The sequence below is a fragment of the Calonectris borealis genome, chromosome 4 (assembly GCF_964195595.1).
Source record: "Calonectris borealis chromosome 4, bCalBor7.hap1.2, whole genome shotgun sequence".
NCBI lineage: Eukaryota > Metazoa > Chordata > Aves > Procellariiformes > Procellariidae > Calonectris > Calonectris borealis.
Genome location: NC_134315.1, coordinates 8187839 through 8201402, shown reverse-complemented (window position 1 = coordinate 8201402; position 13564 = coordinate 8187839). Strand labels below are relative to the sequence as shown.

The following is a 13564-nucleotide window of genomic DNA, read 5'->3' as shown; positions in this document are numbered from 1 at the left end:
GACGAGGGACCGTGGGTGCCGCTGCCCCTCTCTCTGCTCTCTTCACCTCCCCCCCCCCGCCGGGTGACACTCGGGGGCATCTCTCCCTCCGTCCGTCCCCCACCCACCCAGCAGCACCCATCCCCAGCCACCCCCCGGGCTCCCGTGGAGCCGGGAGGGAGCCGGCGAGAGGGAAGGGAACTGTTTAATAGATCCTCCGAGGATTCCCCTAGAGCATTATTTAAACTTCTAATTATGATTCATGTGTGTGATAATATTAATTTAATAATCAAGGAGCTGTGCAGGAAGCATTAACCTCAATTAAGCTCATTACTACCCTAACCTGGAATCCCCAGGGCTTTTAAATCTTCTACTATGAGGACCTGACACTGCATTGATAGAGGGCGAGATCTGTTTCAGAATCTTTTTTTTCTCCCTAAATCATTTGCCTTCGTGGGTAGAGTTAATTAATTCCCTGATTTTGGCTCAGGGGGTGCGTGGGGGTCCCTACCTCCCCGGGAAGAGCCGGGCATCCCGAGGTGAGCGCCTGTCCCCGGCCCTCAGCTCTGCCCTGCGCGGAGAGGCACTGGCTGGGCACAACAAAATCAGGATGAGACCAAGAACCATGTGCGAGGCAGGGGCTGGCCCCGCTGCTCGGGGGCTGGCGGGCGCTGCGTGCGGCCACGGAAGCCAGGGGCACATAATAATAATAATAATAATAATAATAATAATAATAATAATAATAATAATAATAATAAATTCGAGAGGAACCCACTCAGGGCAGGACGAGATGGGTTTTGGAGCCCGATTGCATTTGGAAACAAAATGGGGAAGGCGGGAAGCCCAAGGGACCTCCCGGACCCCCCAACCGGGCAGATGCGGCTGCGGAAAGACCCGCGTCGGCGGGACCTCGCTGTGCCGGGGCTGCGGGCAGCGCCGAGCGCGGAGGGACGCGGAGCCTCCGCGCCTGGTGCAGCCACCGGAGTGACCTTCTCGATGCAGCGAGGGCTGCTAAATTGTTTTACCGCGGCGATAAATGCCCTTAATTACGCGGACCTCCACACCCCCCAGGGACGGGGAGGGGGATGAATGGTGAACAGTCACAAAAAACAAACAAACAAACAAAAAAAAAAACACCACCACGAAGAAGGAAAAAAAAAGGATCGTTCGTTGATACGGAGTTTGCTGAAATCTAATTTGAAATTTGGCATTAACTAATTAAGTTCGAGGCGGAAAACCGCTCGTAGCCGTGGGACTTCCCCTCCGACCCCAGTACCCCCAGGACCGCCGGAGGCCTCGGCTTCGGAGGCTGCCAGGGGCTGGGGAGCGGCGGGGGCACCCCCGGTCCCGCAGGGTGCCCGGCCTGCCTCCCTCCTGGGGTGAAGGGTGACCGGGCACCGGCGGGCCTTGGGGCAGAGCTCTCCGCGGGGCCCTCCCTGCCCTGCCGTTGCAAAACCAAGGCATCGGATAACGTCCTTAAACGCGACATCCCCAGGGGAGCCCTTGGCCTCCGGCGGGGCAGAGGCCTCCCCCTCCCCGGGGGCACACGGGGCTCGGCGGGGACCGCCCAGGGTGGCGGAGGGGCCGGCGGCTCCCGGGAGATGCTCTGGCCACCGGCTCCTTCAGGCTTTGGAAATATCACCTCCCCGCAGGTATAATTCAGCCCAACTACAGAGATAACTATCGCTGCGGCGGGGAGGCTTGTAAAAACGCGAGGGTGTTCCCTGTGTTTCTCTATTTATTTTGGAGAAGGAAACGTTTCCGTGGGAGCTTTCCCCAGCGGGGCAAGGGGTAGGGGCCCAAAATATGGGGACCTGGCTCTGCATGGCGTCGATGCCGCCCTTCTGGGGGGTCCCCTGCCAGCCCCTCATCCTCCAGCACCCCTTCCAGCTAGTCCCGAAAGGCCACATCTCCCTGACTCGCTCGCCCGGGAGAGGCTGTTGCTCGTCCCTCCTGCAAGGAAAATGGAAAGGACTGTCTTCCTGGAGAGCGAGAGGGGACCGGTCACCCGGCCCGATCACGAGAGAGATATTACATGTCACAACTCATCTAGGGCCCCATAATCAGCGCTAACTTTCTGGTGAACAGATAACCAGAGATGGCAGATGGATGGAGATTGCACAAATGAGGCTCTAATTGACAATCAATTGTGATTAGGAGCAATAGAACATCTTTATAACACTCGCTTTAAACCGCCAACAAACAAAAGCGCCGGGCGGGCTGGGGGTCCCGTCGGGACGAGGCCCGGCCGTGCCTCCCCAGCATCCCCGCTCTGCCCTCCCCCCCCCCCCCCCCCCACTTCCCCCGCATCCCCCGGGGGGCGGTGGGTGTGTCTCTATCGGTGCCCACCGGGCTGGCGGTGCCCGCCAGCGCGCCGGGGTGAGCAGGAGGTGCCTCTGTTTGGGGGTGCTCCCTGGAGATGTGGCTCCTTCTCCGAGCACCCAGTGCAAATCCGGGAATTTGTGCTAATTTAGGTGCTCTGGACTAATTTGTGCTAATTTAGGTGCGCCATTGGGGACTGTCCCTGCCCGGGCAACCGGGCACAGACAATTAATTACAATTAGGATGATTTTTTTTTCTAAGACCCAGGGGATAAAAAATATCCCTAACGCCGCCACCCCCCAAAAACCGCATTCTCCCCGGAAAATTACAAATGCAGGCGACTACCACAGCAGATCTGATAAAGCCAAGTCATCGGCATCTACCCAAACTACCACCTGCTTTTCATAAATAATATCCCAGAACTGCGGGCAGAAGTAATGGGAGGAAAATTTATCCGAAAGAAAATATGAGATCAGAGGCACGGCCGGAGGAGGAGGAGGAGGGAAAGAGGAGCTGCTAACAAACAAACAATCAGATGGGTATTTGTGCAAGTGTGTGTACATGCAGATTAAAACTTCGCTCTCGCTGCGTGTGCGTGGCAGCCCCGTCGGTAAGGTCAGGAAAAAGGGGAGAGGTAGGTACCTACACATGGTCAGAGATTATACATACCATTTCAACCCAGGAGGTGATTTATAATTTAAAGATAAAGCATAATAAAGTCATAAAAGGGAAAGGACATTGTTGTGGTGTCTGATTAAAATCTAAGGGCTGGTGTATAATATATGAGCGGGGGCTGTTGTGGGCTCCCGCTCAGCGGGACTCCCCTGGGCCCAGCCCGCTGATGGACTAATCATGTCCAAGCCCTACCAAAATTACAAGCTGATTGTTTTACCCATTATTTCTCCCAACTTTTAATTTCTGCTTTCTAAAGGATCATTGCCCGCGGTAATTGCAAAGGACCTGTCCTTGTATGTGTCACCAGCCTCAAAGACAAAAAAAATCTAATTTTCCTTTTATGCTTTCTCTATTTTCCTATCTCCCCCCCCTTTTTTTTTTCCTGGCAGCTAATTCAAACTGAGTAGCGACTAGAGCGTCCAAAACAAGAATGAAATTGATATGATCAAAGCACACACCGCTATACACGAAAGGGAAGGAAATTAGGTAGGGGAAGAAATTGGGGTTTTATAATTCGCAGATAACTTTTATTTCTATATCTTCATTTTCCACAATTAAACCCACTTTTAGTAAGAGAGGGGGTTTGTTTTGTTTGGGTTTGTTTGTTTGTTTTTTTTTTTCCCCGAAAGTGGAAGTTAGGTCTGGTTATTGCTTTACTCTGCATGGGAGGGAACAGACCTTTTCTCCCAGTTACTCAGAATTTATTGATCGTCGTGTTTTGTCTTGTGCCGTTTAAAGGCATTAATTTTCTCCCAGCAGTTTCCTGGCACTTACATTTGATATTTAATTTTAATTAATTAGCTAAGGGAGAGAGAGAGAAACGTGTTTGCGTGTGAGGGTGTGTGTGTCCGCGGACACAAGCCCCGCTCCAACCACTAAACCTCCGTCCATAATTTTCTCCTTTTGTTCTAATTTAATAAAACCAGCAAGGAAGGGAAACAGGTGCTGGGGGCTGGCACCTCTGAGCCCACACACACACACAATCCCCTTTTGATCATCCAGCTCCACTATTAGGGATGGAAGACCTTAAGTTCCCATTTTCTGTGTATAATATCTTCTTTATATTGATCCCGCAATTATTTAAAAGAAAGCGTCATCTCCTCCCACTTCTCCAAATAAGGCTATTTAGATGCTTTCCAGATGAGTGGAGGTGTGCTGAAACAGAGCTGACAGCCAAGTATATCACAGCCAACACCATCCTTCATTCGCTCGCTCCCTCTCTGCCCCCCTCCCCCCGGCACACTTTCACTGTGTCTCTCCTCCAGTGATGAAGATTACAGACTATTATGGGCAAGGGATTAATTTGTAGCCAATTACAATCCAGTGCTAAATATGAATGCATAAATAAGATACAGCCTTGCCTCTGTGTGTATGTGTGCGAGAGGCGGGAGGGGGGAGGCAGGAGCGCCTGGGCAGCCTGGTGAGGATGATGAGAAGGAAGAAGGAGCAGCTGAGTGGAGGCTCTGAGCCGAGCATCACCTTGTGACTCCCTGCCTCCCCCGGAGGCTCCCGGCCGCTGGACCGAGCGCAGCCCCGGGGAGCTGGAGGCAGCAGCTCGCCCTGCGCCGGAGCGGGGGCCGGGGAGGAGTTTCCAGCTCAACTTCGCCGGAGGAAGGGGGGGGAGAGAAAGGGGGGGGGGGGGGGAGAAGTTGCAACCGAGAGGGGCTCTGCAAAGAGTCATGAATGTGAGCAGAGACAAGGTCGGTGACATCTCCATCCCGGCAGCGGCAGCCGCGGCGGTGACAGCCCCCGCAGCCGCGGCTGGCATCGGCGGGGAGTCCTGCGGCTTGCACGGGGAAGGCATGGACAGCCATGGGGAGCAGCGGCTCTCGGCCGGCGGCGAGCTGCCGCTCTACTCCTGCCCTGGAAATAGGGACAGGCAAGGGGACAACCCGAGCAACACCCCCGGACAAGAGGGGGCAGTGGCCGCGCTGCCCATGGTGCACAGAACCACCTCCTTCTCCGTGCTCGACATCCTGGACCCTAACAAATTCAACAGCAAAAGGAGGCAGTGCGCGGTCTTGTACAAATCGGTGGGGACCGAGTTCACGCTGGGGGCGGAGGATAAGCCCGAGGACTCAGGGACGGAGCTGGCCGAGCAAAAGGCACTCGCCGAAGATTTCGACACGTGCAAGAAGTCCGCAGACCTGATCAGTAAGTAGGTCTGGGGGCTCGGAGCCCCCCGCGATGGGGGGTTGCACCTGGCTCCCCGGGGAAGGGGCTTGCATGCTTTTAAAGACGGTCCTTACCCCGCAGCAGCCCTGGGAGCCGGGGCGCCGAGGGCAGCCGGCTCCCGGGGCAGTGCAAGCGCTCCCTGCGTTGCTGCTGCTGGATGTCAAGAGGTGGAAAACTGCGTTAGGCTGGGGGACGGCAGGGCGGAGGGACGGGCACATCTCCCCGGGACAGGCCGAGGCTGGCGGTGTGCCCCCGGGCTAGGCACCGGCCGGGCTCCTCTCCCTGCGCTCCGCCTACCCCGGGGAGCTCGGCGGGGGACGCCCCGGGCTATTCGACCTATGCATCCCCGGGAGCGGCAGGATCAGTCCCGGGGGTGCTGGGCCGAGGAGGTATCCCGCCATCCTCTTCCTCCTCCCGGGAAGAGGCAGCCCGGGGTGTGAGCTCCGGCTCAGGCAAACTTGCAAGCGGCTCCTAGAGCTGAGGCTTCAGTTCAGAGGGCCGAAGCTCCGGCCCCGGGGATGCGAAACCCTCTCTCCGAGCCCCCACGGAGCCCCACCTCGCCTGGGTCTCCCGAGGCATCTATGACTTTTATGTATCTTCTCCCAAGCCTTCAGATCCTCTCCCTCCGTCCCTTCCACCCCCCCCCCGCCCCTCCCCGCAGCCTGCCGCCCGTTGCTCTGGGCGACAGATTCAATTTTCTCTCTCCCCTTGGCTTTTTTAGGACAAATCAGACTAATTGTGACAAAATGCTGGTTATCTCTGGAAAAACAATTAAATTCCTTCGATTACATTTAAGGTAAAATGTGCTTAGCAGCGTAAAGAGGCTGGATAATGGGGGAAATCGCCCCAGAGTGGCATGTAGGACTGCCTGGATCGATATCCTATTATCGAATTGTGCATATCTCTTTCAAGCACCTTGCAAACTCTTCCCTAACATCTAAATTATAGGGTCAAAATTCGGATAATTACTCGATTAAAACCTATTACACTTATTAGGGCTCGCTATTGATCGGGAATTGCATTCGACCCAAGCTCTAGATTGCTTTTTCTTTCTGGGTCCAAATATCCCAACTTTCTCACCTCTAAACACCGCCACTCTGGGGATAGCGGAGGGTTTCCGGGAAAAGACGATAGTTGTGAAAAATATCTATAGCTATTCTGTGTCCTGAGAGGGAGAGAAGGGGCGGCGAGTGGCGAGGGATAAACTTCTCGGAGAGGGAAAAATAATTTCTCAGTGTCTGGGGCGGGAGAGCTTTCTTGGAGGACTTGCAGCTTTCTAACCCCGCCATAGCATGACTCTTTCAATTCAAATTAGGCAGCGAAAGAGGTCTGTAATCTGCTCCAGCCCGAGCCTTTTACAACAGACGCATTTTTAATCTCTAAAGCAAAAGCAGGAACGGGCATTAATAGAATTCAAAAGAGATTTTTAAAAGCAGTGCGTAGCGGGGGTAATTATTCGTCTAAACTCATCTGACTTTTGTCATACTAAATAGATCTGGGCGATCAGAAAGACTGACGAGGTCAGCCTATCGCTAATCTCACACTTTTATCTCCAGACAAGGAGAGAAATGCAACTCTTTAAATCACTTCTCTAAAAATAAATACATTTGGAGGCATCACGAAGCGGTGTGCTTCGCCTGCTGACAAGTTTCCCGCACACTTCGCACGATTAGCACTTCGGTCCTACCGCCTTAATATTGTGCAAAGCGGCAACAGCCACGAATAGATCTGGGACTGCTCGAAAATCACGAAATTTAATTTCTCCCTTTCCGCATCGTAATTAATATTAGCTCAAGCAGTGGCTTAATTTAGGAGAAGTGTTCCGAAAAGTAGCTCTGGCCAGAAAAGTACCAATACCCGGAAAATGCAACGGCAAAAGGAGAGGGAAAACAGCGCTTGTCACACCCCGCTCGTAAAACTCATTTAGTGTTAAAAATAACAGTTACAACTCCGTATTAAATTAACATTTAACATCTTCCAGAAACAATACCGCAAGTCCAGCGTCAATCTGCGTCGCCAATTGTATTCGCGCTGCATTTTGCTGCTTAAAGAAATTTTTAGTTGAGCTAAACGGCTGGGATTTCTTGGAGTTTACTGGAAAAAAAATAAACTCTAAAATACCAACCACAGGTCCCCTGGTCAGTGCGTGTGAAAGCGCCGTGCGCTGGCGTTGCGATCTGCCCCGCAGCCCTATCTGCACGCACTTTTTAGAGATTGTTGTTGCAAAAATCACGCACTGCAATTTATAACAGGTTCCACAGGTTGCAGGGTGCTCATCCTCACGCACTGCCTCGGGTCGGGGAAAAACTAACCGGGCTCCCATGCATGTGCGGCGGCGACCGGTCGCGTTTTCTGTTCGCCGATTTGAACCGGGAGCTGGAAAGGACTCTTGATGAAGCCCGAGGTATTAAGGGATATTTTCCTGGGAGAGGGGATTACAATAAACTTCTCTGCCCCTTTTTCTCCTAGTGAGCCAGCCATATCCGACGTTAGCCGAAATCGCCTCGTTGAACAAAACACACTTTTTTTAAACACCTCTAATCTTATGTATGGGCTTTAGGGTGTCCGGTGTTAGGATATGGACCAAGTTCGAGATGCAATAGCGTGTTCAGTTTTGGTGAGGATTAGAAACAACTAAAGTACGCACGGGATAAGGGTGACAGATGAGCGATTCACTTTCTATTTGCACATCTCGGTTACCTAAGTTAAAGGAGCTGATCAGGGGGTTGCCGGAGCTGCACCCCCGTTGCAGGTGCGGGTGGAGGGAAGTTTAGGAGCGCTTGAAAGGGCCGGCTAAAATGGATGGTATTTCTGGGCCTCTGCCCCCCGGCCTGCCCGCCGTGCCTCCCGCCTTCCCCGTCCCCGCGGCGGGAGACCGCGGAGGGGATTTGCCTCCCGGCTGCCCCCGAGGAGCCCGAGCCCCCGGCCGGGGTCAGGAGGAGCCGGCTTTCTGGAAAATGCGATTTGCTTTCAGGCTTCATAATGACAGAACCGTCAGCAGAAGTCCAATAGCCTTAAATATCGGATAATTACCCTGTTCCCCGATGGAGACCCGTTAATTGGAGCGTAATATAAACGCAAATAAATTAAATGACCGTTAACTAGTTTGTACATTACACAAAATGAGTTTAATTAAGTTTGTATCTGCTCTGCTAATCAATACAAGTATTTACTCCACTTTGATACTTCCATCTCAGGAAGTGACAAGAGGTCAAACCAGGCGAAGAAAGGGTTAAAAATGCCAGCGCAAAAGCCAGCAAATCTCCCACCGATGCAGAGATTTCCGTCACTGAAATTGTTAAAAGCAATGTGACATCTTCGCTGCCCGCTCCCAAACCACGGCGGGCTCGGCCCGGGCGGGGAGCGCGGGGCCTTCACCCCCGCCGGCACCTCGCCCCTGCCAGCGCCCGGCCGCCGCCCCGGGGACCCCCCATTGCCTTCCCGAAGGCCTTTCCGGGCGCTGAGTGTTTTGTGGGAAGGGAGGTGCATCCCCTGCCCTGGCCACGTCTTGGTGCCAGCTCTCGCCGAAGATGGGGAGCTCTTCAGGGGCAGCGCTGGCAAAGCCTCCCCGGGCTGGACAGCCCTTTCCCCGCCCCAGGGCTGCAGCCCCCGGGGCGGCTCCGAGCCCCAGCCCGGCCGCCTCCGAATCGCCCCGAGCCTTGCTCCCAGCCGGGTGAGCGGCCGGCCGCGCAGACGGGGGGCCCGGACCAGCCGCGTCCCCGCGGAGGGCCCCGGGGGAGCCGGGCAGGGCGGCCCCGCTCCCCGAGCGCCCTGCCCCAAGAGCAGCGGGATAGCAGGCGGGTGGGTCCGCCCCACGGCGGGGCAGAGCCCCGCAGGGCCGGTTTCTCCTCGCTGCCCTCGCCCCAGGAGGCCGCACGGGCGGGGAGCGGGGTCGGGACCGGGCGGGGGCTGGGGCTGGGTCCGGCGGCGGCGAGGCCTAACAGCGGCTGTCGGTTGTCCGCAGAGGACGGCGAGCTCTACAAGGCCGAGGAGTGCGACCTCGACTACAGCAGCCGGCCGAGCCGCAGCCCCGACAGCGAGCTGCCGGACGAGGAGGAGCTGTGCAGCGAGGAGAGCAGCAGCACCAGCAGCAGCACCAGCGCGGCGGCGCCCGGCGAGGCCGACCCGGGCCACCTCCACGCCGAGGCGAGCGAGGCGGGCGGCCTCCCACCCCCGCCGCCGCCGCCCCCCCCGCCGCCGCCGCCGGCCCAGCAGCAGCCGGCGGCTCCCGGCGCGGGGCAGCAGGGCCAGCAGGCCAAGCCCAAGAGGAAGCGGACGGGCTCGGACTCCAAGTCGGGCAAGCCCCGGCGGGCGCGGACAGCTTTCACCTACGAGCAGCTGGTGGCGCTGGAGAACAAGTTCAAGTCCACGCGGTACCTGTCGGTCTGCGAGCGCCTCAACCTGGCGCTCTCCCTCAGCCTCACCGAGACGCAGGTGAAGATCTGGTTCCAGAACCGCCGCACCAAGTGGAAGAAGCAGAACCCGGGGGCCGACACCAGCGCGCCCACCGGAGGCGGCGGCGGCGGCGGCGGGGCGGGCGGCGGGCTGGGCGGCGGGGCGCTGGCGGGGGGGCTCAGCCCCCTCAGCCACTCGCCGCCCATGGGCAACCCGCTCTCCATGCACGGTCCCGGCAGCTACGCCGGTCACCCGGCCGGCGGGCTGGTCTGCGCCGCCCAGCTGCCCTTCCTGCCCAGCCCCGCCGTCCTCTCGCCCTTCGTCCTGGGCTCGCAGACTTACGGCGCTCCGGCTTTCTACACCCCGCACCTATAAGCCCGACGCCCCTTCCTCCTCCTTCTCCTCACCCCCCGGCCCTTCCCCGCTGCACCCCTCAGGGGCCGCCCGGCTGGGCCCTTGGGGCGACCGGTCGCCTGCGGTTTTCCCCCCCACACACACACCCGAAAGGTGAAACCAACCACCGCCCGGCAGCGAGACCGGGAGGGAAAGGGGCGGCCGGGGGCTCCCGCCGCCCCCCGGCAGCCCTCAGCCCCACCGGCTGCGGCGGGCCCCGGCCCCCGGGCGGCTCCAGCGCCCGCAATCCTTTCTACGACCTTTTTTATACGCGACGTGTCCGGACTGCGCTTCTGCGGGGAGGAGGAGGAGGAGGAGGAGGAGGAAAACCTCCCTCCCCCGTGTACATACAAGTAGATGTAAACCATCGTTACCTGTATTTTTATTTTCACCGTCCCTCGTTGCTGTGTGGGTTTGATTATTTTCTTAATTTTTTTTTTCCTTCGTTTTTATTCTGGTCTGGCCACTCGTAAAAGACTTTAAAAAGAAAAAAGCTTATGTACCCATTTGACTCTCAGGGTAAAACAGAGACCTACCAGTCCCGTCCCTCGACATTGCTGAGGCAACGACGCGCCGCTCTCTCCCGTGACCTCACGGTGATGACGGTTATTTTTTACATACGTCGCTCTCCAACGAAACCCGAACCTGGACGAGCCGCTGCGGACACGCGGGGAAGGGGCGCCGGGGGCAGGCTGGTGGGGCGCGGGGTTGTTTTTTTACGTTAATCATTTCTGTATATTTCTGGTTGTTACAAAAAAAGTTTTAACTTTATAATTAATGTATAAGGTATGGGAATAATGAGCAAGAGATAATATAGAAAGCACTTTGTTTGCTAAACACTTTAAATCAATCAATAAACTTTAAGGAAAAGGCGGCTTTCCGTGGTGCTGAGTCCCTGGTTTTCGGCTGAATTTCTGTAAGAAAAGTTTCCTCTGGGAAACGCCTGGTCCGTGAGACGTTTGGAGGAATGCCTCGCATCGTCTTTTTTTCGTTTCGTTTCCTCTGAGAGCGTAGTTCTTATACGCAAATAAACTTTAGTCTCCTTGGACGAGAGAGGGTGTTTCCCTTCTTAGTGCCCTTGTTTGCATTTTCTTAATTGGCTTTGCCGATTGCTGTTGTGCAATATTAAGAACGAAAAAATTACTTTTTTTTTTTTTTTTCTCGTAGGGAATCCGAGATCTCTCCTGTGTTTCCGCAGACGGGGAGTCTGATGTTTTGGATTTCTGTAAATTTAATAAATCGGCTCTTTCATTCAGATTCCGCCACTTTAAAAAAATAAAGCAATCTTTCCATCGTCTTTCCGCTGATTACTTTTAAATTAGTTTCAAGGACGGTCTTTCATAGTCCTTATTTTATTTTTTTTTTCTTAATTTCGAAGAAGAAGTCTATAACCGCTTTGACCATCCCCATCTGGCTACCGCTGTACCACCAGCTTCTAGCCCGGTGCCAAAGGGACGCTTCTATCCCTGCGGGATTCCAAAGTTCACGCCGAGGAAGAACTCTCTCTTTCTACTAATTTATTTTTAAATCTTTTTTTCGGCCCAAAAATTTGAACGACTGCCTTCCCAGGGACCATTTTAAGAAGCCAGCGTTTTCCGCAGGGATTTTGGGTAGCAAAGAGGGGGACGAGCGCTGCTCATCCCCCCCTCCCCGCGGCCCCCCGCATCGCTGCCCGGGCAGCGGCGCTGCCCGACGGCCGGGGTGCCCGGGCTCCGCTCCCCCCCTCGGCTTCTTGCCCCTGGTCTCCCTCCGTGGACTCCCCTTCCGTGGGCTCCCCAACCCGGGTCCGAGCTGTCAGCCGCGGGTTGCGGGGCCGCGCACGGCCGGGCGCTCCGCAGCCGCATCCCCCTCCCGCACACCCACCGCAAAAACGAAATGTTTCAGCCCTCCCGTGGAAACAAAATCTGCCGCCATCGCTGATGTTACAGGGCGAGTGGAGATGGCTCCGCGGTGTAGACCGTCGCAGGGACGGTGCTTTCCATCGCCCGGGTGGGTGCTGGAGCACAGCAGCCTGCAGGCAGCGGAGGGAGGTGCAAGGAGGATGCGGGCACCCCAGCTCCACTCCGGGTGTTCATCTCCCCTCATTCAGAAGCGTGCAAGCACCAGAAGTCTCGGGGCAGACTCATTTGCATTTGTAAAAATAAGAACTTTTACGATAAGATGTTCTGAAGTAAATTTTCAGGGAAAACATTGCAAGTAGTGCTTGGAGTACAGCTCTGCACAGCTTTTACCGGTAGGAGCAGACCAGCTAAACTGGGAAACGGATACGCAGGAGACTCTTCTACACTACAAAACTAACCGATCACGGAGCAGGTTTGAGCTAGTGCTGCTAGCAGTTGAACTGTTAGCTCAGATGGAACATGACCCAGCTTAATTAAGAGAGATGTCAAACCCTGTCTCCACACTGGGAACTCCAAACAATTCCCCCAGGTGGAAAATAATTCAACTCCAACAGGGAGCTGCTCAGAGCTTTGGAGTAGATGGTTTTCCTACTCCAGGTCAGTTAGCATCCTGCCGGTGAAACCTGTTCATGTGAGTGTTATTACTCACAGCTGTTGGATGAAGGACTCAGTTAGCCTGAGATTCCTGGTCATTAAACTCGATTTAACAAGGCTTCTCACATTTTATAGCAGTGCTGAAAACAGAGCCGCAGGTATCTTCCTCAGCATAGTTAGGATGTTATTGATAATCCTTGCTCGAATGCCTCATCCAGAGGTCTGATCTCACAGAAGTCAAGAGCAAAACTGCAGAGTCTCAGCTCTAGGGCATGTCCTCCCCGGTGCGCAGCGCAGCGCACGCCGTAGTCCCAAGTCTCAGGTCACAGGATACTGTCTGTATGCAAAGGCCATTGAGAGTATCAGCACCAAAGAGCTAACTATCAAACGATGCTCCCTGGACCACGGCTCTGCAGCTGGTTCGTGGCGTTGGATCAGGCTGCACGGCTGCAGACTTGCCAGTGAGAAGCTTGATGGTATCAGCACAGGGCCGTTGTTGAGAAATATCCCTGGTCTGAACGCTCAGCAGCCAGTGTGCTAAAGCTAAACGCTCTCACCTGCCTGAACGTCCTAACTCCATCATCCGTGTTCCTGCCCGTTAATACTCTGCCTCTCTAAGAGAACGAAACAGGTTACGGGCTTGATGCAGCAGTTTGAGGTTCTCATACTAGATAGTCATAAAAGGTCCCAAAAGCTCCCATGCTGACCCCCCAGCAAGGCCCAAAAGCTGATTCCCACACATCCTACCTGATGCACCTCCTGCACTGCAGGCAGTGGTCTGTGCTCCGGCACGGAACTTTCTGGAGGGAGGCAGCTTCTTTTCAGTGAGTCATCAATGAGAAACAGAGACCCCGGTACGGTGCAAATAGAATCTACTGACTGAAGGGAAGATATTATGACACAAGCAGGAGGTGTTTGTTCTGGTTCATTCTGTGAGTTAATTTTTTTTTAATTACTTTATTATTCGTTCATAAAATTTAGCGTTAGGGGATTCAGAATGCGGAACACATTCAAGAGGACATTTAGCAAAGCGTTTGCCAGAGGACAAATTCTCATTTCAGATACACTGAGCAGCACATTCGGAGTCTCAGTGTTTTCAAGTGATGTCTTTGGCACGTACCAGCGAAGAT

General features: G+C 55.0%; 1 protein-coding gene across 1 annotated transcript; it reads left to right on the top strand.

Annotated features, from left to right (window-relative positions):
* The first annotated feature begins 4778 nt into the window (after nt 1-4778).
* NKX1-1 (NK1 homeobox 1) lies at nt 4779-9921 on the top strand. Its single transcript, XM_075150517.1, has 2 exons — nt 4779-5130; nt 9116-9921. Exons 1-2 carry the CDS (start codon nt 4779-4781, stop codon nt 9919-9921), a joined length of 1158 nt encoding a protein of 385 aa, XP_075006618.1.
* The last annotated feature ends 3643 nt before the right edge of the window (nt 9922-13564 follow it).

Bases quoted from the DNA above. Each gene is read 5' to 3' on its own strand.
- NKX1-1 (XM_075150517.1), top strand. From the start codon at position 4,779: ATGGACAGCCATGGGGAGCAGCGGCTCTCGGCCGGCGGCGAGCTGCCG. The intron at 5,131-9,115 runs GTAAGTAGGTCT...GGTTGTCCGCAG, and splicing joins GAAGTCCGCAGACCTGATCA to AGGACGGCGAGCTCTACAAG.